This window comes from Callorhinus ursinus, unplaced genomic scaffold (genome assembly GCF_003265705.2).
Source record: "Callorhinus ursinus isolate GAN/ISIS: 27379988/994484 unplaced genomic scaffold, GSC_fseal_2.0 scaffold25, whole genome shotgun sequence".
NCBI lineage: Eukaryota > Metazoa > Chordata > Mammalia > Carnivora > Otariidae > Callorhinus > Callorhinus ursinus.
In genome coordinates, this window is record NW_027397087.1 from 32,505,961 (window position 1) to 32,531,943 (window position 25,983).

The 25,983-nt window shown below is 47.2% G+C and overlaps 1 protein-coding gene across 9 annotated transcripts in view; it reads left to right on the forward strand.

Moving 5' to 3' along the window:
- MAP2K5 (mitogen-activated protein kinase kinase 5) overlaps positions 1 to 25,768 on the forward strand; it is a 247,064-nt gene extending 221,296 nt beyond the window's left edge. For all 9 annotated transcript variants that reach the window (XM_073877255.1, XM_073877256.1, XM_073877257.1 and 6 more), the window contains one exon: positions 25,323 to 25,768. In XM_073877255.1, coding sequence (XP_073733356.1) covers positions 25,323 to 25,427 — 105 coding nt within the window. In that variant the 3' untranslated portion in view covers positions 25,428 to 25,768. The remainder of the gene's footprint in view (positions 1 to 25,322) is intronic.
- The last annotated feature ends 215 nt before the right edge of the window (positions 25,769 to 25,983 follow it).

The following is a 25,983-nucleotide window of genomic DNA, read 5'->3' on the forward strand; positions in this document are numbered from 1 at the left end:
ATGTCTTATTTACCTGAGTATCCTTAGCATCTAGCCCAGTCCCTAGCCTCACGTAGAATGCTCGCTAAATAGTTATTGAATTGAAATGATATGAATTTAACAGGTAAAATATTTTCTGCAGAAGGCAAGATTTCTTCCAGCCAGGGTTTTCTGGGGAGGCTTTGTGAACCAGTGACAAGTAAGGCAGGCCTCGCAGAACATTTATTTATGTGCACTTATTACTTTCTGCACACAATGTGGAACACAGCTTGGATCATAAGGGAAGGTAGCAGACCCTCTAATAATCCGCACTAGCCAGAATCCATACTACAACTTATTTTCTCTGAACTTACCTGAAAGCAGTTGGAAGGAGGATTGCATGCATCTTGAAGCTACAGATAAATTCAGAAAGGCTTCTGCTCTTTAACATTTAAAAAAGGCAGATTTATTGTAGAGAGAGAAATTAATCTAAACAAATAACATTTTTTAAACACATGAGTTGACAGAGTTCTTTCATATAAATTACTCATTTGACCTTCACCCAAACACTACAAGGGTTATTCTTATTCCCATTTAACTGATGTGTTAAACCGGGGCTTAGAAAGGTTAATTGACTTGCCTGGAGCCACGCAGCCAGGATGGACATGGAACCATTCTGCCCTAAAGCTGTATCTACTGGTGCACAGTGGACAGGGGATAGTGGCTGTGAGAATTTCAGGGAAGTCAAACTATTTCTTGCAGTCAAAAATAAAACTAAGCACAAAGAGCCTGCAAAGAAACATGTAGGATTTCAGCAGTGTGCTTGTGAAGCCAAAATGCCCCTCTGGGATGATAGCTCACTCCTTATGGTTCCCCCCTCCCCCCACCTTGGCCTCATCCTGCAGCTGCCGGGCCATGGTTGAGGCAAGGAGCTGGTGGTTGCATACAGCAGCAGGTGCCTGGCTGAAGCCTGGACCTCAGTGCAAGCAAACCAAACGGGAAGAGAGGAAATTCGCACTTGGTCTGCTAGTTGGTTATCTGAGGGGAAGCTGTGAGCATCTATGAGTTATCATTGTTTTTTGGTCTTGTCAGCCTGTTGCAGAAACCGAGGACCTTTTCAAACCTTTTCAGTTCTACCATCATGGTTACAGAAATAAGCAACTTCCAAGAGATACATACTGTTCCTTGAGTTTGGGAGAAATTTCTTTTAACTGGGCAAACTTACTGAGCCCATTCTATGTGCAGAATATATTGCTAGAGGCTGTATCTAGTGCTACTCAAATATGGACCGTGGACTAGTAGTAGCATCTGAACTGTTTCTTGAACACAAGATAAGGAGTTTGTGCCAGAATATAAATCAAGCATGACTCAAAGCTTCTGTTTAATTCAGCTGACGTTTGTTTGTAGGAAACCTTTGTCAGTGAAGGAGGCTGCGTGCTGATTGACATTGTGGCATAGTTCCTTATCTTGTAGCAAACCAGTAGCAAGTAGTTCCCAGACCAACCACTTGAGTTACGCAGCTGCAGGGAACACAGAGGCTGATCAGAGGAGCTTTACAATGCAGTGTGGAAGTGGGGCATTTATATAACCAGGGGTACAGCTGGCCTGATATAAGATACCAAGGAGCGGTTCAGTAATCTGTTTATAGATGGTCAAAAAGAACTAAATGAAAGACAACCTTCAGAATGGGAAAAATATTTGCAAACCATGTATCTGATAAGGAGGTAACATCCAAAATATATAGAGAACTCATACAATTCAATAACAAGAACCAAACAATCCAATTAAAATGGACAAAGGACCTGAGTAGACGTTTTTTCAGAGAAGATATACAGATGGCCAACAGGTACATGAAAAGATGCTCAACATCACTGATCCTCAGGGAAATGCAAATCAAAACCACGATGAGCAGTCACCTCACACCTGTCTGGTCACACCTCACATTCTGTCAGAATGGCTCTCACCAAAATGGTAAGAGATGACAAGTATTGACAAGGATGTGGAGAAAAAGGAACCCTCTTACACTGTTGGTGGGAATGCAAACTGGTACAGCCATTGTGGAAGACAGTATGGAGGTTCCTCAGAAAATTAAAAATAAACTATATGATCCAGCAATTCCACTTCTGAGAATATATCCAAAGGAAATGAAAACACTATGTCGGAGATATCTGCACACCCCATGTTTATGGCATTATCTACATAGCCAAGTCCAGAAACAGCCTAAGGGTCATTGACTGATGAATGGGTAAAGAAGAGACAGTATATATGTACAATGGAATATTATCCAGCCATAAAAAGAAGGAAATCCTGTCATTAGCAACAACATGCATGGACCTTGAGGGGACCATACTAAGTGAAATAAGTCAGACAGAAATGCAAATACTGTATGATCTCACTTGTATGTGGGATCTTAAACAAAACAGACTCATAGGAAATAGATTTTTGGTACAGGAGATTAGATGAGAGTGGTCAGAAAGGTATAAGATAAATGTGTGTACAAAAGGTACAAAAAGATAAATAAGTACTAGGGATAGAAGAGACAACATGATAGCTAGAGTTAACCACCGCTATATGGCATATTTGAAAGTTGCTAAGAGGGTAAATCCTAAGGGTTCTTATCGCAAGGAAAAGAAAAACATTTTTTTCTTTTGCTCTTTTTTATTTATATAAGATGATGGATACTTTTTAAAAAGATGACAGATGTTAACTAAACTTCTTATGGTAATCATTTCACAATATATGTTAAGTCAAATCATTATGCCATACACCTAAAACTTATACATTGTTATATGTCAGTTATATCTCAATAAAACCAGTTGGGGGTAAGAACTTAATGAAAGAGAAGCCAGACTGTGAGTGCCTTAGGAGACATGTGAACGAAGTAGTTAGGTCACACAGAATAGGAAGCCAGATGGAGATCAGGGTCCGTCAAGAAGGTAGAAGGGAAACTGAGGCTGGGAAGACAGCACACAAGTGCCTGTCCAACGTCGGCCTTCTGGGGAGCAGAACAGCAGGAGCAGAAGCATGGAGCCATGACCTTGCTCGCTTCTATAACTGTTATGGTAGAACTGGAAAGGTGGAAAGGTTTGTTGCCAGACAGCAGGCAGACATTCTGTCCTCAGTCTGTGACGTCTGGAGAGGCAGAAGATGGGCTCTAGATCTTGAAAATGAGTCTGTCGTGAATGTGGACAAGAAGCAACATGGTAAACTGGAAAGAACATTGATCTGATTTCAAGTACAGGCTCTGCCTCTTAGTAACTGGGGAGTCAACAGTTACGTAGCTTATCTGAGCCTCAGCTTCTTCATCTGTAAAATGGGGGTGGTGATACCAATCTTAAAGTATGGTTTTTATTTAAACAAGATGAGAGTTTTGTGAAAGTGTACTTATAAACTGTAAACTGCTAGACACATGTGAAGCACTAAATCACTCAGCCTCTTTGGGTCATGATTTCCTCATCCATCTAATGTTCTAGGCATTTCCAACTAGTAGCTTCTTGGAAGACAAATGTGTTTAGTGGAGCTGACTGTGAGTTAGAATGAAGTAAATGTGTGTTGGATGTTCGCAGCAAGTGTCCAGTGAATTGGTAATTTCTTGGGGGTGGACAGACACCTGTGACTTTTCCTCCCCAGTCATTAGAAAGCTTAATTTTTTGTCCTCTGTTATCAGTAGAATGTAATGAGCATCTTGTTGGAGGGAATTATTGTAAAGCAGTTAATCAACAAGTATTTGTTCTCTGTATCTCTGAGGTGTTGTGATGCGTTCAAAAAGAATATAAGAAACAGTTTTGTCATGGAGGAGCATATGAGACACATCCACAGGAGACATTCAGAGAGGGCAGGATGGGCTGTGTGCTGCTGACTTGCCTGGTGTGAGAGCTCAGGGGAGGTCAACCCCTTCCATCCCTCCACCCCTCCTTCGACAGCTGTTCGAAGTCAGGCATGGCCCTCTCTCAGCCTCATGTTCCTTGCTTATAGAAACTGAGTCCCACAAAGCTGGAGATTTAAGTGAGATAAAAGTATGTTACATGCCTGGCACGGTGGTTGGCATAAAATGAGCGCTCAATAAATGGGGGTCACTATCATCACCATCACTGCTAATAACAAGAGGGAAAGTTTTCTGGAAGAAGGAAAAGCACAAGCTGAGAGCAGAGGAAGCACAGGACGGTGAGGAACGCTTTGCCTTCTGGCCAAAGCGAAGAAGACGGCTGGGAACGAAGGGAGTGAAGTTAGCTGGGTGGGGTGGGTCTGATCTAGGAGGGCTTTGCACACCCGTGAGGACCATGGCTCCTACACGAAGCTATTGTTGGTTCCGGAGCAGCGCAGGGGCTCAGTGAGGCTACCCCTCCACAGGCAGATGGATCACCCAGTGCCGGTCTCTGTCTGCTCCACATGGACCAGATTCTGGCTGGAACCAGCTTCGCAATAGGGATGTCCTAACCCTCTGGCTCTTTCTGAAATTCCATGTAGGTCTCCAGCCAGAAGAAGAGAAAACTGAGTTCAGAGCCTATAGCTTCTTGGCAGCATGTCATTTGTCTCTCTTTCTGCAGCTTCTTTTCAGTGTCCTTTCTGTCAGCCATCAGGGAAAATCATTAGTATGCTAATCTAGCTAGCCGTCATTTTAACACTGACCTTTGCTAACCTGCCTTTGCAATTTCAGGAACTATGTTTGACTTCTCTAAAAGTAACCTTAAATTGTAGTCTTGTAAGAATTCCAGAGCTGTATCCTTCACTCCTTCTTCTAATGAGGTTATGACCAAATGCTCATTATAATTGCTTTAGACTCCTTTTAATTTTCAAGCTTATTAATCATAAGAAGAGTTATTTAAAATTGCATAAATTAATCTTAGATTAAAAGCCCATCAAAGCCTCGAAACAATTAAGAATAAGTAGGATTTCCCTGGGGCAGCAAGTTTTATTTTAATATTGTAGTCAGGTGGATATCAGAACCTTGAAGTATGGTAGTGATTAATGTATGCAAAATTTAAATGAGATTTTTTAAATGGCAAATCTAAATCACATATTGACCTAACTGTAGGTTTTAACTGCATTGTCTGTCATATATTTAAACTGTTTACTAATCAACATTTTAATTACAGCGTGTGCCGGCATACCCTAGGACAAATAAAATCTAGCATTTTAAAATATCGCTGCAAAGTTAGTTATCCAAAAATTGCAAGACTGTTACTAGGAAGGACAGAGGGATGAGAAAACAGAGCAAACTTTCTGCAGCAACGGGGAGACTTGACACAGACCGTCCTGAGTTGTGGGGCTGCCCAGAGACTTCCGGACCCCGATTGTCACCTTGCAACTCTGTTGGTCTGAGGCAGCTGCCTCTCCATGGAACAGCAACTGGGTTTCCTTTGAAGTTGGTTCATGTTTAATTAGGGAAATACTTCCCTTCCTGTGTTTGAGCCCTGGCTGCCAAGCATTATTTACTTGAACACTGTGTAGCCCTAGGGTCGCTATCCATCCCCCTTTAATGGTATGTGGATAAGATATTTCCAGAAATTTGACTGGACCTCCGCCTAAGTGAACAGCCTCTTCTTGCCTTCTCCCCCACATCCTGGATCACCACCAGGGTAGGCAAACTGTCCCCAGCTCAGGGCGGTGGCTGGGGGCCGCACCAGAATTTGGGCAGAATTTCTCTATTTTACAAATACTCTGTTTCGTTATTGAAGGTAGATGAAAAGAGGGTCACCTTGAACAAATTATTTCACTTGAGACTTCAATCCCCACTTCGTGGCAGGGAGGGTAATAGTGACTAACTTACTGTTTCTGTGAAAATCCAGACAAAGTGAAGCACATAAAGCAGATAGCGTAGGAGTTGGAAAATAAGACGTTCCCAAAAATATTTGCTCCTACCCTCATCATTCCTTTTCTGAAACTAGTTTTTAAGTCATGGTTAAAATTTCCAGTAGCACTGAGGGATATGTGATAAGACATTCGTGTTCTCCCAACCCCTCCCACGGCCCCAGCCCCGCTCTCCAGAGTTAAACACTGTTAATAGTAGTTTCTGACGTTACCGTTCCACACCTTGTGTTTTCACTTACTGTATCTGTAGAATCTTTCCATATCCTATAAAAGTCTACCTTGTTCTTTTTAATGGCTGCATGGTAATCCATAATATGAATGTACCATATGTATTTAACCAGGACCCTGTCATAGAACTTCTGGACCTTTTCCAGATCTTTGCTGTTAAGATGGTGACCATCTCTATATACATCTTTGTATGCTGCATATGGGAATTCCAGCTCCCCCCGCCTGTCCTGATGCTGAATTACCAGACTTGAATCATTGCCAATCTGATCAGTGATAGTCATTTTAATTTGCATTATTTTGTTAAGTAGGAAGTTGAATACTTTTTTTTCTTGCATTTATCGGCCAGTTGTGATATTTTTCACATACTTTGCTCCTCTTTCTGTTGGGTAGGTTGTGTCTTCCTTCGTCATGTTTTTGAGCCTTGACTGCCCCATCTAGAAAGCAAGAGTGGTGGACATACCACCTCCAAGGTGCCTTCTGCCTCTCTGGTCTGGGATCCCAGCCCAAGGATCCAGGATCCAAGCTGTCCTTTGGGCAGCTTTTATGCTAACAAAAGCGCCCGTCTGATCGCTGCCTTGCCGAGCCAGCATGGAGCTTGCATAGCCAATAGCTGGGGGTAAACTGCAAGAGGGCTGTTTTCTTCTTTTGTTTAGTTGTGTGTCTTCCTCTCTTAGAAAAGCAGGCTTGGAAATTGCAAGGCAGAGCTGGGATTGAACTTCCTTTAAAGCTGCCTGTAGACATCAGGAATATTTATTTTCTCTATTTGTTTTAAGCCTGGGAAGACTGTGTGGTTTTCTCACCACTGTCCTGATGGAGCCCTGACCAGCAAGCGTGCAATGCCCCTAGCCCTAATGTGCCATTAATGATAGGTTAATGTACAGTATAATGTTTTTGGGACTACGGGTTCATTACACTTCTGAGTGTGAGGTCTTTCCACAGAGCGCCCAAGGTCCCATTGCATTATATCATGCAATAAAAATACCCTTTTCATATCACACACTAATAAACTGTATTTGAAATGCTGTCTGAGGGCACTGCTGTCTTGTCTATAGGCTGAGCGTGAGTGCAACAGTTGGGATGCCTCTATTCTATTTTGTGTTTTAGTTACACGGAATTCTGAACCCAGGGAAGTCTGCTTGTTCTTGGTTTAAATGAGGGAGCGAGTCGGGGCTTGAGGCCCGAGGCTCAGGGGAGGGGCTGCTTGATGAGCGTTGAGGGTCCTTAATACATTCTTCCTTACTGGAGAATTGGCAAGGTCCCTAATTCCTTCTTGCCACAAGGTGTGCCACTGTCAGGGGAGCTGGTCTAGTGTCTTCCACACTTAGCATTAAATATATGTTAGGTGGTATAAAAAAAGAAGTATGATAAACACTGCCGCATTTTGGTCATGGATAATCATGACTGCACACCTGTCTCCGTGCTGTGAGCCTCACACTCAGCCTCCCTGCGAGGTCGCTGCTCTTCTCCTTATTTGACAGAAGACAAAGTTCATAGAGCTGAGGGGGATAGCTGCAGTGCAGAGAAGGAGAGCCCCCTGTGTGGGCACAGACAGAGCCCCTCCCACCAGTGCTTGGGCCCCCCGAGAGGTCAGAGATCGCACTTGTGCTGGGCAAGCGCCCTCTCTTCAAACACACATAGTCCCGGTGCACTTGCTAGTTACCCACACCTTCCTGTGAGTTGGTTTAATCTGGTGATTTCTCTTCTCAGCAGTTAGCTGGTAGCAGAGGTGATTTTGAACTTGGGACCCTGGAAAAGGAGACTCTTCTACATCAGAAAAGGACGTCAGGATTTAGGGATGAGGCCAAGACTGGGATTGGAGGGCTGAAAATCACCACTTTCATACTTTGATCCAGGGCAGACCATGGTGTCTATGCTTTGTTAAGGGGATGCAGGTTCTACCAGCTGTAGGGTGTGGGGAAAGAGTGACACGGGACATCCAAGCACCTGGGGTCAATCCAGCCCTGAGACTTCAGCCCCCAGCAGTCCTTACCGCCTCGGAGCTCTGTCGTCCTTGTTTATAAACAGGCTGGCATCTACTTCTTCAGCGGGAGGTGGCATGCGGTAATGTATGTGAGACCACCTGATCAGTGCTTGGCCTGGGTAAGAGCTCACCACGGTTCCAATTATGTTACTCCTATAGCATATTCTAACAAAAGGCACAGGCTTTGGAGCTGACATCCGGTTCAAATCCCTACTCTACCTTAACCCAGTCACTTAACTCTGAACCTAGTTTCTGAATCCACAAATTGGAGGGAATAACAGTGATGCCATCCCGCTACTTCATGGGGGTATGTTGTGACATTGGAATTTAGATAATGAGCTTGAAAGCACTTTGTGGAATGAAAAACCCCACTGAAATGCTGGTATCTATAAATATCTATATTTCCTTCTCCAAATCAACATATTCAAACGGCGTTATCTTTGAATAAATATCCTTATAGTGGAGCCAATAAGGGCAGCTATTAAAACGCCTCGCTGGTGTCCCCCCTCACCACAAGGGAGCATGTCACCACAGAAATGTAGTCTACAAAGCCCAAAAAAGGGCAGTTATTTTATCCCACGTCTTCATGACAACAGAGCAGGGGAGCAGGGGCAGTGTCTGTGCTCCCCTGAGTTAGCAGGAGGAGAAACGAGCACCAGCTCAAGGTAGACAGTATCACCTAGAACAGAAGTCACATGATGAAGGGACCACGTTGAATGGGCTGAACTGGTCTGGGAAGCCAAGATGATGGAAAGAAAAAAACCCGAAGTTCCTGAGACTGTCCTGAAAGGGCTGAACCTTTTGGCTGTAGCAAAGTCCCCTTAATTGTTAGGAGAAGAGTATTTAAGTTTCAAAGATAATTAGTTTTTCTTTCAAGGGTTACAGAGTTGGACTGAACCTTTTGTTTTCAGATGTGCGGACTTCAGAACACTTACACATAAACCTCTCAGGGGTTAAATCTGTCTTTAGGGCTACCAGGACTTGAAAAATGTTACCATGTATCAAGAAAACGAGAAGTGACAAGTTCATTTAAAAAGGCTGGTTTGTCATTGTTTATCTAATTTTCACAGTTGACACAGAAAATTAAACCAGCTGACACTCACTCTCTTGACCGTCTCCCTGGCTCATTTCCCTGGTCCTTTCCTACTTGACCTTTCTAAGAACAAAATGCTCCAAACCCCCAAAATATAAAACTTCCCACTGAGTTTCCAAGTTGCCCAGCAGTCATTCCAAGATTCTGTCATAGGATGTCATCCCTAATGTTATTAAAAAACAAGATGAGGTTATAAATCTGCTCTTGTGAAGTATTTCTCTTTTCCCTCCACTTTGACCATAAATCTTAGAAGTAATCAAACTCTCTGCGAAGGAAGAGGAGATAAACTTGGGCCCTGAGTGGCCCCATATGTCTTCACTGAATTCAGATGATCTGAGGGCTCATCTGCCCTGTGACATCACACGCCGAAGGAAGGCTCTGGGCAGAGTGAGAGCTTTCGCCATGTTTAACACTGACATTCTAAAGCTCAGAGGGCAGCACTGCACCTTCTGTTGGTGAATGAGCTGCTCCATATAAGGAAACTATCCAGATAATTGAAGCTTATTCTTTATAAAATCAAAACTTTAAAAAAATAGATTACAGTGTGTTCTACATTTCTTTCCTACATAACATAATAAAAAATAAATAAATAAAATTCACAACTCCATACCAATATGAATTAAAAAAAGTTATGTACATCAAGATTTAGCTTTTTATTTGTTTTTTTAAAGACTTTATTTATTTATTTGACAGAGAGAGACACAGCGAGAGAGGGAACACAAGCAGGGGGAGTGGGAGAGGGAGAAGCAGGCTCCCCGCGGAGCAGGGAGCCCAATGTGGGGCTCGGTCCCGGGACCTGGGATCATGACCTGAGCCGAAGGCAGATGCCCAACAACTGAGCCACCCAGGGGCCCCAAGATTTAGCTTTTTAAAAGAATGTCTTTAGGTTGTCATTATGAACATTGTTCCCTTGTTGTATTCTGCTGCACCAGTGTCTCCCGATATTAACGTGTGTAAGGCCATTTGTCCCTGCCCTGATTGACCCCAAGCTGACTTTCCGTTTTTGTTGTGTTGGTGCTGCTAATCGATGGCGCTTCTTACCCGTACTTCTTACCTCTCCTCGTTCTCTCCAACACTTAGCCCTCACCTCTTCCTCTACCCTTTGACTATTCCTTTTGTGCTTTAGGTTCGGAAACCAGATACTAAGCTTGTTAGCGCTAAGTCTGCAATACAAGAAAACCCGCTTGAATAAAGGTTTGAGTGACTAGCTAAAAGTGATCAAGTTTTTGTTGAACTTCCAGATTCTTAATCTTAAATAAGGGTGTCAAATTATAGTGACCTGTTGATATGTCTGGTACTTCCAGATTTGAAAACAAAGCCCTTTGTCTAAGTAGGAAATACACCACTTTATAATGTTGCATGTCAGTGTCCACCTCTGAAACAATATGACTGCTTTGCTCTTGAATCAGTAATTAGGGTAGACTTCAAAGTGTTGAAGTTTTGTTATTTTCTGAAGGGACGGACTAAACCATGACTATGCCAAAGGAAGTGCTCAGGCTCTAAAAACCAGATCTAGGGTCAGGTAGCTAGAAGCCTTTCCATACATCTATACTGGATTTGATTGAAAACTGGAGCGTAAGTGTCAGGAGAAGCAAGCTTGTAACTAAGTAACTTTGTCCCTCTTACCAGTGAAAACAGGCTTGGTTTCAAAGGGCTCTGCAGTGAGGGCGGCCAGCTTATTTGTAACCAGATGAAGTGTGCTCCGTTAGTCATTCATTGTGCGCATGACCAACGACACTGCCTCAGAAAACACCGGCCACACCGTTCACCGCCACAGAAAACGCATTTCAGGCTTCCGTACATTTAATTTTCTTCAACATTACCTTGCAAACCACAGTAAATCAATAACAGAATAGTTAAGTATCACAGGTTCTTTGTGTTTTGTTTTAGAAAATATTGCTCAAGGCTAAAAGTGGGTTCTATTGATGATCTTTATTTGCTGCTGGGACACAGAATGATCAGAATTTTCAAGTGGCTGCTCCTTTTCTGTGGCGATCCTTTAAAAAAGAAAAAGAGGGGTTAGTTTCTAATGGAAACCGTTGGTTTCCATTCTAGCAGAAACGCTAGAGTAACTGGTCGTTTTCAATCCTGTATTTTGTAGACTAGGCCTGATAGCTTTGGCCTTTGTTGTTATGCTCTGACTTCAGATTTTCCAAAATGGTTGCCCCAACCAGTCCCCTGGGTTCCCCCAACACTCACCACAGTAGTAACCCATTCCAGTGAATTGAGTGAGGCTCAGTGAACTCGGGGACATCACAGCTGAAAACAGTAAAAAAGATGGCACTTCAGTTAGTTATGTACCCAGAATTTTGACATCCAGTGTCTTTAGCAATTTTCTTTCCTCTGTGTTTTTTGTTAATTTGGTAGCACCAGAAAATGTCCCCTTTAGGTTCAGTCTTCATGCAAAGGGTTGTTTATCCCTCTTTTTTAAAATTTTTATTAATTAGTTAATTTATTTATTTATTTATTTGAGAGAGAGAGCATGCACACTCCGGCGGGGGGTGTGTGTGCAGAGGGAGAGGGAGAAGCAGATCCACTGCTGAGCAGGGAGCCTGACACCAGGCTTGATCCTAGGACCCCGGGATCATGACCTGAGCTGAAGGCGCCCCAGGTACCCCAGTTGCTTAGTTACTAAGATGGATTTTAAGAAGTAGCAGCCCTCACTTAATTGGATGCTTCTGGAAATAAGATGAGACAATGGAATAGGAAGTTCTTTTAAAAAGTTGGAAGTGGGATACCAGGACTCAGAACCCAGGGCTCACGTGGCGAGGTGATGTCTGGTCAGGGCTCTTGGGCACCTCCCTGTCACCGCCCTTACCACCCTTCCCACTGTCCCCACCATATATCTGTCCATATCCCCCCACCCACTCTGTCTGCTGTGGGGTCATCACTCTGCATTTTCAAATATGTTGGCTTCATAACATTCATATGGAATGTCATTATTTTGTTTTCTGGATTTGCAGCTATGTATCCTCTTTTCATCCCTAGTGATGTGTGCTTTGTTTTTATCAGTTTTGTCAGAGGTTAGTCTGCTTTAATAATTTTTTAAAGGACCACTATTTTATTGAATTGACCATCTCTTTGATACCTTTCTATCTAATCCCTTTGTGTTCTTTATTTGCAGTCTTGTGTTTTCTTTGGATTTATTTTTTGTTCTGTTTACAATTTGTTTATATTCTGTTGACACTTAGCTCATAAACTTCCAGTCTTCCCCCCATATACCCATATAATGCTGTAAATTGCCTTTTAAATGTTATTTTAGCTGTATTCCATAAATATTTATCTGTAGTGTTTTTACTGTCACGCAGTTCTAAGCAATTTCTAATTTCAATTACAATTTCTTTTTTGACCCATGAATTGTTTAGAAGTATATTTTTAATATTTTTTATTTATTTATTTGACAGAGAGAGACACAGCGAGAGAGGGAACACAAGCAGGGGGAGTGGGAGAGGGAGAGACAGATTCCCCCACGAAGCAGGGAGCCTGATGTGGGTCTGGATCCCAGGACTCTGGAATCATGACCTGAGTGGAAGGCAGACGCTTAATGACTGAGCCACCTAGGTGCCCCTAGAAGTATTTTTTTTTTAAAGAATTTATTTATTTATTTGACAGAGAGAGACAGCCAGAGAGGGAACACAAGCAGGGGGAGAGGGAGAGGGAGAAGCAGGCTTCCCGCTGAGCAAGGAGCCCGATGTGGGGCTCGATCCCAGGACCCCGGGATCATGACCTGAGCCGAAGGCAGACGCTTAATGACTGAGCCACCCAGGCGCCCCAGAAGTATTTTTTTTTTTAATTTGCAAACACTCAGGTGTTTTGCTATCTTTTGATTGTTACCTGCTTTCCATGCGTCTTGGTCAGCATACATGGTTGGTGCAATATCAAATCGGTATTTGTTGAAGTTCCCTTATTACATGGTTGACTTTTCTCCCTGTGTTCTTTTTGCTTGAAAGGAATGTGGGTGTATTCTCTCATTGCTGAATGCAGTATCCTTTTAACATCCTGTAGATCAAACTTGTCAATTGTGTGACCCAAATATTTTGTGGCCTTATTTTCTACCCGCTTTCTCTCTCAGTCACTAAGAGAGCTGTGTTCAGATCTTCCTCGATTAGTGTGGCTTTGTTAATTTCTCCTTACAGTTCTGTCTGTGTTTGCTTTATGCAGTGATGTTAGGTACCTGTGCCAAAAGTGCCAAACATTTCAAAGTGTTTCTTTTACCTTTACGTGAATGCCCTCAATCTAGAATATATTTTGCTGTCATTTTTCTTTTTGTCTGCTGTTAATAAGCCTACACTGTCTTTTAGTTCATATTTGTCTGCTACGTGTTTTACTTTCCCTTTGCTCTCACTGTTTCTGCGTTCTTATAAATGAATTTCTGCATTTTGTGGTTGGTGTTTTAAATTTCATCCAACTTTCTTTTAATTGATTAGCTTAAACACAAATATTTATTGCTTATGGTATATTTGAATATTTTTCTACTATCCTCTTTTGTGCTTTCTCTCTACAATACTTTTCTTTTTACTTTTTCTCTATTCTTTTGGGTTAATTATTTTTCTTCCCTTTTATTCTTTCCATTGGTGTAGGAATTATATTCTATTTCTGGCCTCTCATGGATTATCCTTATATTTTTCATCCAATTTAGCAAAGCCTAAGGTTAGTTAATAAATATACCCTCCCAAACAATATGCAGCCTTAGACTCCATGTCTTACCTTCATATTAGGTAGAATTTATTTAAATCACATATGATCAAAAAACAGCAGCTTAGAGAAGATCACAAGGCGTTTCCCCTCATGTAAAAGAAGGCAGGAGTAGGGTGCCCAGACTAGTGCAGTAGCTCCTTCCACTTTACCAGCCAAGGGGGCATTTGAGCGCCAGCCAGCAGCAGTGAGAAAGGGCAGTAGAAAAGTTTGCCCTTCTTTTCAGGACATTGGCACACAGTATATGTGCTCACACAGCATTGGCCAGACTAGCTGCAAGGGAGGCAGGGCGTGCAGTTGCTTTGCTGGGTAACAGTGTTCCTCCTTAGAATCAGGATTTGTATCAGTAAGGAGGAAGAGAGAAGGGATATTGAGAGGCAACCAGCACTCTCTGCCACAGCCCTTCTCTCCCCAGAATAAGGACCTTACGAGCGTCTCATCCATCCCTTCTTCATGTCCTCACAGTCCAGGATTTCATTTTCACCTTGTTTTCAGATCCTCAGAATCAGTCATTACTATCATCATCCTTTTATATATAATCGGCACTTGTTTATCTGTGGGTTTACCAGTTGTTTGTTCCTTGTTGCTATTGGATTGTGCTTCCTCCATTAAGAGTTCTGTCAGGGAGTGTCTGTGGGTGGCAAAGCCACTGAGCTTTTGTTCTACTCTTGCTGGTGAGAATCTGCACCTCCCTTTGTAGGCAGTACATCTCTGTCCTTGGTATTCTGCACTTTCCCTACCATTTGTCTAGGTGTAGATTTCATTATATTTAGTCTGTTTGGAGATCATTGTGATTCTTTAATCTGAGACTTTGCATCTTTCATGAGTTCTCAAAATGCTCAGCTCTTGTCTCTAGATATCACCCCTCCCCAATGTGTTCAGTCTGTCTTGGTCTTTCTTCTGGGCCTTTCTCTTTCACATTAAAAGAAAATTTTCTCTCTCTCTCCTGTGCTCTGGGTGATCTTCTCAGGCTCTTCTTCTAGTTTACTAAGTCTCTCTTCAGCTGTATGCAGTCTGCTGTCTGGCTCATCCGTACACAATTTCTTTTGGGTTTTTTTTTCCAGTGACTGTTTTATTTTCTATAAGTTACATTAAATTCTTTTTCAAATCTCTGTGTCCTCTTTTTCATCATATCTTGTTCTTTTCTTAGTACTTCATTTTCTTCTTATATGTCTTGAATCTTTTCAAATGTATACCGTTTTACATTTTCCCTCCCAATTATTTTTCGATTATCTCAGTTCTGAGAACACTCATCTTCCTGTGTGTATCTTGTCTGCTCATTCTTGTCCATGGTGAATTATATCCTCACATGTTTTGGAATGTTTACTGTAAGTTCATACTGAGTGGGGTTTATTACTCTGGAAATGGTTACATTTCAGAAGGATTGCCTCAGAATGGTTTTTTGTATGCTTCTGACAGACATTCCAGAGTAACACTAGATCAAGGTCAACTTTATATTAGTTTATCAGCCTGAGGATCTCAGACTACAGAGGTAGTGTGCTGGGTCCCAAACCACGCAGGGCTCTGCCCTGTTCTTTTATTTCTTAGGCATTTCTCCTCAGGGCCACCTTATGGTCCCCTTTGCTAATGGACAGACTTTTTATAGCTTACCCCTTCTATAAACTCAGCTTTGTTCAGGGTCTCAGGGTCAGCTCCTTGAGGGACGTGGTCTCCTGTTTCTGCTTAGTTCTTCATACTTTCTAGGACTGCATTCCTGGAACCAGTAATCCCTATAAAGCCACAAGACTCCCACTCACTTATTCTGGTTTTCAGCTCGCTCTTCCTTGGTAACACTTAGGGGTTCCCCTTCTTTCTTATGAGTCCAGCCATGCTTTTTAAAACTTCCATTTTATTTGCCATGGCAAGGGCCATGTAGAAGGAAGGCTGTTAGGCTGCCTTAGTCTCATCATCTCTTCATTGACTCACTGTCAGAATCACTTCATTCTGTTGTGTTCACCAAACATACTGAGCTCCCACTGTGTGCCAGAAATTGTGCTTGTTCTCATTGCCTACCCCCTGCCTTTCGTACACTCACAGCCTCACATATACCCACACACATGAGCACATGCACACATACAGCAAATGTCTCCAAGCTCTAATATCAAAAGCTTCAGAGGTAAAAAAAAAAAAAAAAAAAAGGGCAGGAGAGAGAATCCATCCTTCTGAGCATTGTGTCTTTAAACCCCCACCATCTGATGGGTATTGAGGAGGGCACGTTCTGCATGGAGCACTGGGTGTTATGAACAAACAATGAATCATGGAACACTGCATCAAAAACTAATGATGTAATATATGGTGATTTACATAACAATAAAAAATTTAAAAAAAAACCCACCATCATACAGCCATCACCCCACAAGACAAACCTTGACCATGTAGACATCAGTAACTGGCCCCATATTCACTACTTGGACATGCTGCAGGGTCAGCCTGTCAGGCAAGAGTTCTCAGCATTATTGAAGCAAGACCCCCATTCTGCCTCTGGCACCCTCTCATCCCGATCCTCTGGGCATCTGCCCACCCCGAGACTGCCTGGAGGAGCCAGCATCCTCCCCGGTCCCATCTGAGTTCCCTGCCAGGCAGCTCCTCTCCCTTAAGTGGGCAAGAGGCACCATTCTGCCACTCACATGGGGCAGCTTCATCTGGCGCAGACTCATGAATGCTGGTGTCCCACATGTGTAGCCAGCCCCCTCACCATGGCCCTCTGAAGTGTGCCCCCTCCCTGCACCACACTGCACAAGCCCTAGAATGACTCACAGAGACCTCTAGAAATATCTTGTTGTCTCAGTGGGCCATTTTCTGACCAATTACTCTGCGTAGGAGCACATAGATCTGCTCAGATGAAAGGTGGAGAGCTCCTTGACCCCCTTGGATGCCTGTGTATGGTCTAGGATGGCTAGAGGTAAGCAATTTGCTGCTAATAATTGAATATTTGGGGAGAAACATCTATTTCTGTAGCAATTGTAAAGAATAAACTCAGGAAAGTTGATTGAAGTGGCATGTCACAGCTGCAGACTGTTTCTGAGGTCTTAAAAGAAAATGAAGGGCTGGAAGGAACCCCCTCCACCCCTACCCAGGGAAAAGCTTTAGAAATCAGAGGCCAAGAAAGCACATTCTAGAAAGCCGAGCTAGGTAGACAGGCAGGTTCCACACTAGTGGCACGGAGCCAAGCCTCGCACCCTCATCTTACTGTTGCACCCCCAAAGTATTCTATGTGGAGGAGTAATAACCACCCCTCACACTGCCCACCTGTGTGTGAGAAGCCTTGTCTGTGGGCTGATGGTTTCGTTTGGTCCTTACAACTCCCCCCACCCCAAGAGGAGGAGAGTGCAGTGGTATTCGGGGGGACTGAGACCAGCAAACATTGTCCCCATGTTCAAAACCAGCTGAGAAACAGGACTCAGGAAATGATAGAAAGCAAGTATCAGCTTTATTTCAATAAAGACCTAGATTAAAGGACGCGTTTACCTTATGGCCCGCGTTACCTTGCTGGGAATTTCCTGAGTCCCAGGGGTGAGCAACCTCAGGCCTCCCGCACAAGAGGGCAGGCCAGAACACGCCCTCCCCGTGGGCAGGAGACCTCTGAGCTCATCCTGCACTCCTCCTCCCTGGGGGCAGAGCTCAGGAGTGTAATAACAACAGAAATCCTTGCATGAAGAGTGATGAAGCCTGGGGAATGGAGGTGCCCTCTGGAGTATTCTCTCCTTTACAGTGAAGCAGTCCTGGCCCTTCCCAAGCCATCACTCTGGGATAGCACCAGGAGGGTTTGTTGACTCTGTCCAGGGCTCCTTGCATTACCCCACACGGGGACAGAAAGGAGGATTTTCATGGAGGGGCCTCAGCTTCTCCCTGCTGAGTCCCCACTCGTGGGGCTCCCCTCTGACCACCTCCTTCCCCAGCTCCGCCTGGTGACCAGCCTGGCACACCCAACCTGGAAGGCAGAGTTGACCCCAGGGGTGATTATGACTTCTCATGTCATGTAATTAATATTATAAAGGCTGCCTGCGCCCTACCACTTATCAGCAGGTTAGCAGACGTCGGGCATCTGTGCATCCTTTTATAAGTCAGTTCGCTCTCTGATCTGACTGACCTAGGTAAGTAGGGATTCAATTAGCAGTTTTGAACCTTTAGCCGTGGAATGTTTTCTATTATGTAACATTAATGCAGCACCTCAATATTAAGATAGGAAAAAGGGGTTGTTGTTGTTTTTTTAGCATGAATGTATTAGTATTCACTGTGGACACTTCTTTATAAAGTCATTTATGAGCCCTCTCTTGAAGGACACAGAATCTAAGAGCTGGGCTCGTAGGGGAGAGTTACAGTCATATCTCCATAAGCATTCGGCTTCCCTCTGCTGTTGTCTCAGTAACACAGAGTCAAGGAAATCCTGACTTACCCCGATGGCTGCTCAGCTCAGGCATCTGTAAAACCCATAGAGAAGCTTTGCAAAGGGAATAGCAGAAAACTTTTATTTTTAAAGTTTAGTCACTGACAGTAACTAGCAACTGTTCCCATGAGTTGCTTATGGTAAATCTGTAGGTCAGACAAGAAGTCCTCAGAGTTTGCTGGAACGGACACCATCAGAAACTCAGAGCAGCCTTGACCCTCAGCGCCCTTGCTGGGCATCACAGGGCAGCCACTGGGCAGACGGACTTCATGGGCTCAGTGCACCTGGCTCTCGTGTGGCACTCACCGTGTTCAGTGTCCTTACCATGTGAGTGCACATCGCAGCCCTGAGTTCTTTCAAATGGCTGTGCACCAGAACAGCCCTCCTATCTGTCCCCCCACAGAGAAGAAGTTCAATAACATGCACAGATCTAACAAGCAGGACTGACTTTGCTCCAAGAGCTGCAAAAAATAAGTTAATACCACCGTGCAGGGTAACGATTGCCAGACATGTTGAGTTAAGCAGATGAGTGTGTACATTAGTTTTTAATTAGGTTTTTACACATATAGTTAGACTATTTCTTGACAACTTAAATCAGACATGTAGAAGCCCCAGTACACCTCACGTCCTGTGGCTCTGCTGGTCTCTGCAGTCCTGTCTAGTCCCCCCACTCCTCTGCTACTGCCGAGAAGGAGCCGAAGTGTTAGCCCTGCTGCTAGGGCTGGAACCCTACAGGGGACGTGTGGAGAGCCTTCAGGCAAGGCTCGCCGGCCCAGCAAGGAAACGTGGAGTGGTGGGCAGAGTGTTGACACTGGGGACCCTTCGGCCTCTCAGGTTACCCCTTACAGGTGCCACCTAATCACAGGACTGCCCCTGCCAGCTCGCGTGAGCAGCCTGTTGGACTCTTCACTTGTTTTATTTTATTTTTTTTTAAAGATTTTAATTATTTATTTGACAGAGAGATAGAGAGCACAAGTAGGCAGAGTGGCAGGCAGAGGGAGAGGGAGAAGCAGGCTCTCCGCTGAGCAGGGAGCCGGACATGGGGCTCGATCCCAGGACCCCGGGATCACGACCTGAGCCGAAGGCAGCCGCTTAACCGACTGAGCCACCCAGGCGCCCCTCTTCACTTGTTTTAGACTCGGCTAAAATGCAAGCATGCTAGGCCTTTGCAGCTTCCTTGGCGGGAGAGGAATACCTGGTGGCCTGGGGCTCATGGAGATAATAATACTTAGAGTTGCTGATTTTAAATAAACTATTTCAATAGAAGTGCCTAACACATAGGACTTTGAACAAGGGAGGACAAAGGTATCCCTCTTTGTCACCCTAACTGCAGTTACCAGTTAAAAATCAGTTGTTGAGGGGGCACCTGCATGGCTCAGTCGGTTAAGCATCCAACTCTTTTTTTTTTTTTTTAAGATTTTATTTATTTATTTATTTGACAGAGAGAGCACAAGTAGGCAGAGCAGCAGGCAGAGGGAGAGGGAGAAGCAGGCTCTCCACTAAGCAGGGAGCCCAACGTGAGGCTCGATCCCAGAACCCTGGAATCCTGACCTGAGCCAAAGGCAGACCCTTAACTGACTGAGCCACCCAGGTGCGCCAAGCGTCCAACTTTTGGTTTCGGCTCAGGTCGTGATCTCAGGGTCGTGAATCAAGCCCCACGCCGGGCTCCAAGCTGAGCTCGGAATCTGCTGAAGATACTCTTTCCCTCTCCCTCTCCCCACCCCATGCTCACTCATGCACTCTCTCACAAATAAATAAATCTTTTTTAAAAAATCATTTGTTGAGTACCTGTGATATACAAGGGTACTCTTTTTAAAAAGAAAAATTTTTTAAAGATTTATTTATTTAGAGAGAGCATGCATGCAGGTGGGGGGAGGGAGAGAGGGAGAGAATCCTCAAGTAGACACCCCGCTGAGCACGGAGTCCAACACAGGGCTCCGCCCCACAACCCTGAGATCGTGTTCTGAGCCAAAATCAAGTCAGATGCTTAACAGACTGAGCCATCCAGGCGCCCCGAAAGTAGAAATTTAGAACTCACCGTGCCTGACCTCAGAGAGCACAGTAGTAGATGTCCTCCATGACAGAAGAGAGTCTTAGATTCAAACCCTAATTCTGCCACTTTCTAGCTCTATGACCTTTCCCCAGGTCCCGTTTCTTGGCACCTCAGTTCCTTTTGTCTATAAAAGGAATATGCAGATGGCTTTGCCCTGCCACAGGCCTGCTACTAATTGAGGGCCTACTATGTGCCGGCCTGGCAGCCACATCCGCAGATTATTAATGATGCAGATGCATGATGTTCTTTAGGAAATTGTGCAAGAGAAGGAAGTATGCAGACCCCCAGTAGGTCCATTCCCATTTGGGAAGAAAGTCAAAACCCAACTAAAGGGTAGAGCGTGAGCAGTCCAGACCCCTGAGCCTTGGGCAGCACTTAGCACTGCAGCGGGCCCGGCGCTCTGTTTCCTGCCTGCACAATGGGTACACTAACCCCCCATCTCCCCGTCCCCCACCCTCCCGGCGGAGGGTAGAGCACTGCCCACATGGGAGGGACTCTGTCGGTCAGGAAGGCATCTCGTCACGATGAAATGGATGGGAAGAACTTAGGGACATTATTACAGAGGAGAGTCCCACTCTAGCGAACCGCCGGTCACTTCGCCCAGATGAAGGGGCGGGGGGGCTGCACTTCCTCCTCCCGAGTTCTCAGCCTCCACAAGGGCCCTTCCTTGCGCTAGCACCGTCTGCCGCCTAGCCCCACGTGGCCGTGCTGCCCCAGGCGAGCACAGCCGTCTTCGGCAGCTGTGGACCTGTCCCTCTCGCGCTCCCCCGAGTCCCACTTTTGGAGCCATCTCGCCTCTTGCAGTCCCATCCTTTTCCCTTCGTTATGTCTCCATCTTCTGTGGCGAAGTTTGTGGACCCTACTACTTCAAGCCTCACTGGTTTCATTGTTGCAATTGGCCCCGAGAGAATGCAGCAAATGAGAGTGGCTCCCACTGCCGGGTGGCGAGGCCAGCGAGGCCAGCAGCAGCTCCAGCCCGGCACGCACCCCTCCAGCCTCGGCAGAGCGGCTGCTAACACACTTTCTGGCTGGAGGACAGAGGCCCGCCCGGGGACCTGGCGCAGCCACCGTGGGGTGGGCTGGGATGCTCTTGGCAAGCTGCAGGTGGGTGTCTGGCTGCGGGTGGAGCCTAGCACACCCACTCTGTTCCTTGCAGCATGATGGGGGCTACGAGGGCGTGTCCACATCCGGATTCCTCTTCCTGGGGAGGGATGGGCACTTCAGCCAAGCGCTGCAGGAGGCTCGAACCCTCCAGGGCCTCATGGAGACCCCAGGAGAGGCCTGCCAAGTCAGCTCTCTGGTTGCAGGTGCAAGAGAGCATTTGGAGTCAGGAGCCCCATGTTGGGGTCCAGCCTGGCCACTTGCTTTGACGACCCTGGACAGGGCCCCGAGTGTCTGTTTCCTCATCTGGAAGGTGGACACACATGGCTGTGTGCGCCTCCAGAGTGAGCGTGGGGATTCCTTGGGAAAATCAGGACAAAGCCCTCGGCAAGTGCCTGGCACACAGCTCTCCTCCGTGGTGCTGGGCTCAGTATTAGTGTTATGTAGGGTGTAGTTTCCATCCATCTCCAGCATCTGGCTGTGCCGGCATCTGCTCAGGCCTGTCTGGAGCCTCCTGGGAACCCAGGCACCTCGGAGTGGCTGAGTGATTCTCATGCTTTCTCTAGAATCGTCTGTCGGATTTTGCTTGTTGGCTTATTAAACTCGTGAGGATTTCTTGCATCGTGCATGTCGAGGCTGGAGGAGTGTTGCTGTATTCTAGAGAGGAAGGGGAGAACACATCCTGCCAAGGTCCCAGGGAACACAGTCCAGCCCTGAGAAATGCACCAGCCTAGAAACCGGGAGACTTGAGTTTGTCCCCAGCACTGTTATCTGGCTGCTTCCCTCCCTGGGCCTCAGCGTCCTCTTCTAGAAAATGGGATGATGGTATACGTGCCCTGCTTCCCACACAGGCTGATGGGGGTAGGGGGCGTCGAGGGAGAGTGACCTGCCACCATGACAGAGTGAGCATTCGCCCAGAGTGTCCAAAGCATGGCGCTGACAGAGGTCAGGACCTGGGGCAGAGTGCAAGCTCCCAGCTTCTGTGTCACCCCTGTCCAGGAGGGCCTGAATCATGGGGCAGAAATAAAGGTGAGGGGAATTGCGATCTGGTTGTTGATTCTCCCACTTCTGTCCGCTTCCCGCTCAGCCCAGGAGAGACCGGGGCAGTGGGCTTGGGTTACAGAGACTTGTGATCCAGCCCCAGCCCTGGGAGCCCAGGCAGGTCAGCCATGAACCTGCGGCCTGCATTTCCTCATGTGTAAAGTGGAGAGTCTAGTGCCCACCTCTGACTTGGGGCCTGTCCCCCGGCAGTGCTCACAGGCCCTGCAGGCAGAGCTGCTGCCAGGCCCGGGGATCATGGCCCCGGGGGTCCACTGCTGCCCTGCTCAGCTGCTCTCTGTGCCCTCCCTCCCTGCACGCAGGCTTTCTCGCTGTGTTCAGTCACACCGTGGGCCACACCGCCAGTGGCTCCCAAGTTCACACCTCACAGGCCCCGCAGCCTGGAGAGGCTGGGGTCTCCCTCCTATATATGTCTGTCTTTGTCCCCTCTCTGCGTCTCTCTATGATTCCCCCACTCCTCTCTCCCGAGCCAATCAACAATAGCTGGGGACAAGACCACTTGTCCAGGTCCCCCCCTTCAGGCAGGTGTAAAGCATCAGGGACACGCAGGACAAGAGAGGCACCTCCCAGTCCAGGAGAGCAGGAAAGGGGGCAGAGTCTCCGCCAGAGCAGTGGATGCTGACCCTTTCCTCCTCGAGCCTCCCAGGGCACTTGGGCACAATGCTTCCCTGCAGTGCGGCCATCAGCCTTCCCATAACTGGAGGAATGCCTCCACTCTCCCCTCCTGCAGTTCCGCTCTGCTTGCTCCCGAACAGATGATAACAGAGATGCAGCATATGGGCCCCAAAGTCACCGGGCATTCTGGGAAAGTGACACTGTGCTACCCCGGGCTTGGGGGGAGGGGGCCCATCGGCTTCTGAGCACAGCTTCTCCCTTTGTTCTTCACAAGGGCACAAGGTCGCCTCTCCTGAGCCTCTTGAAGAGGAAATGTGCATGCTCGGACTTTAGGAAGAATTCCCTCTATGTAGGCGGCGATTTAGGAAGGCAGGTGTAGGGTAGACACATATGAGGGGGGAGAACTGCGTATGGGAGTCAAGATGAGGCCCTCCTGGGTCTCTCCTGCCCCATCCCCCAACCCGGCTGCCTGCAAGACACCAACCCAACGTGGACTCCAACCCCCCTTACCCAGTGACAGTCTGCAAGGGGCACCTGCTCCCCCCAGTAGTCCCGCAGGTGTGTTAGGAGCCCTGTGGAATGCCACGAGCAGATCACAGGAGGTGCCCAGATGGGCTCCAGGCCTAGCTCCATGATGGCCTCGGTGAGTCGCTACCCTGGACTGAGTGCCCTTGGCGCCCCCTAAGCTGAGCTTATTCCCTCCCTGCTCTCCTCCAGTGTTCTGTATGCCTCTGAGCTAGACCATGCAGGATGCTCCCGAGAATGGCTTTCCTTGCCTGAATTGAGAAAGCCAGGTAAGGGGACACAGCAGGAGTCCAGCGTAAGGAAGCCTGGATGGTTTTCCTTCCTATCCCCAGAAACATATCAGGTCTGACCAAGCAGCCTCATTACCTCCCCTGGCCTGGTCTTGGACCGCTCCTGCAGACACTGGGATCTGGGCACCCAGGGCATGCGAGCCCCAGGCCCACATCCCTCCTGCCATGTGATGAACTCGTTTTGAGGCAGCTTAGAGCTGCAAGCAGGTGGCCAGTGGCTGGCTATCCCCCAGAGCTGCTGGTCAAGACTAGGGTATATTGGGAAAGCAGTGCTGGGAGCCCAGCTCACACCAGAAGGGAGGTGAGAGGGAGCCCAAGAAGGGCTCAGAAAGCTGGAGGTACACTGGCACCAGGTGGCTCAGTCAGTTGAGCAACCGACTTTCAGTTTTGGCTCAGCTCATGATCTCATGGGTCATGGGATCAAGCTCTGTGTCAGGCTCTGGCGCTCAGCAGGGGATCTACTTGAAGATTTTTCTCCCTCTCTGCATGCTCACTCTCTCTCTCTCTCTTTCTCAAATAAATAAATCTTAAAACCAAAACAAAAAAAAAAAAAAACTGAGTGGTCAGGGAAGCTGGAGCTGGAAGGAGGTGGGGGGGGGGAAGGGAAGGAAGCAGAGACCCCCCCCCGCCACTCACCCACTGTGGCTCCCTGAGTCTCAGGCTACGTTTCTGGTAGAGGAGGAAGCTGCCATGTGTGTGTTTCTTAGCCAAGAAGCCACTTGGTGAGGAGGAGGGAAGAGAATGCTTTTCACTTTCCTTTTCCCCTTTGACCTGTGGTCAGGGTGACTCTGACTGCCCCTGCTTTTTTCTGACCTTCCCTGGGAACTCCCAGGAGGCCCTAAGACTGTGAATGGGAATCTTGATTCTTCAGGACCGCAGGGGAGGGGACTGGCTAAATATAACATGGCCTGCCTTATGGGCTAAGTAGGTTAGAGCCCGAGACAGGCCTCATGGAGACAGTTCCGGCCCCTCCAAAGTCCAGCCCCGACCTGGTCACCAGGAACCAGAGTGGATCTGCACCCACCAGTGTGTCCCTCCTTCCCCTGCTATGTGTGCCTTCCCTCTACTCGGACATGGTGACTTATTCAGAGAGCGTTAGACAAAGAAGAACACCAGAAGGGAGTGATGTAGCCTCGGAGGAGATGGTTCTCTGATCTGTGGGCAGCAACTGGACTGGGGCGCTGGCAACCCAGAGGCCAGGCGTTGGCCAGCCTGCTGTTGGAGTGATACAGGGTGAGGAGGGGCCCGGCAGCGTGAGGAGACGACAGGCCCTCACCCGTGGGCAGTTTTCAGGCTGGCGGGACTCTCAGCAGAAGGTGGTCAAGCACGGGGCGGAATCAGCTATGCAGTGAGTGCCCCGCCACCGGCCTCAGGCTAGCTGTGAAATGGGTTGATGGTGTCCTCCTTCCCTCGCAGGGCAAGTGGGGGAGAAGAAAAGGTCCAAGCTGAGAACAGGCCTTGACAAACGTAATGAAGTGCAGTCTGGGGAATGTGTGTCACAGCCTCTCCTCCCCTCCCCCCTACAGGGCCATCCGTTCATCATGCAGTTCAATGACGGAAACGCTGCCGTGGTGTCCATGTGGGTGTGCAGGGCGCTGGAGGAGAGGCGGAGCCAGCAGGGGTCCCCATGACACCGCAGAGGGGCGCTGACAGCCCAGGACTGGTCACCAAGGGGACAACCCACCCATTGCGCCCCCTTTCTGTTTGCCATCTGCACCAGAAGAGCTTTGCTGGGCCCGGCTGCCCTGCTCTCACCTTCGACTCTGCTGGCAGATGGCCTAGCCCAGGGAGCCCTCCACAGTGGCCAGCCCCTGCCCCCTCTCGTCTGGAGGCACTGACGGGGGTGGGCAGAGGGGTGGGGGTATCAAGAACAGAGGCTTCGGTGCCCCGCCCCTCTTTTTTCCTAACATTTTTCTTTGTAAAGGGTCAGGCCCCATCAGCATCACTGATGGGAATAAAAGTATTACTGCTACGTGACTGCCTCCCCCCATGAGGGTTGTGCTGTGTGGAGAGTGTCTTACCCCTCCAGGGGTGGGGTGGGGCGGGACCTCCCCTCAGCAAGGATGGATGGCAGTGCCCGAGCTGCCCTTCCCCAGGCACCTGCAAGCACCCCAGTGCTTCCGGATGTGCTGTAAAGAGGCCCCCAGCCCAGCCCATTTGACAGACGAAGGACCGAGGCCCGCAGGT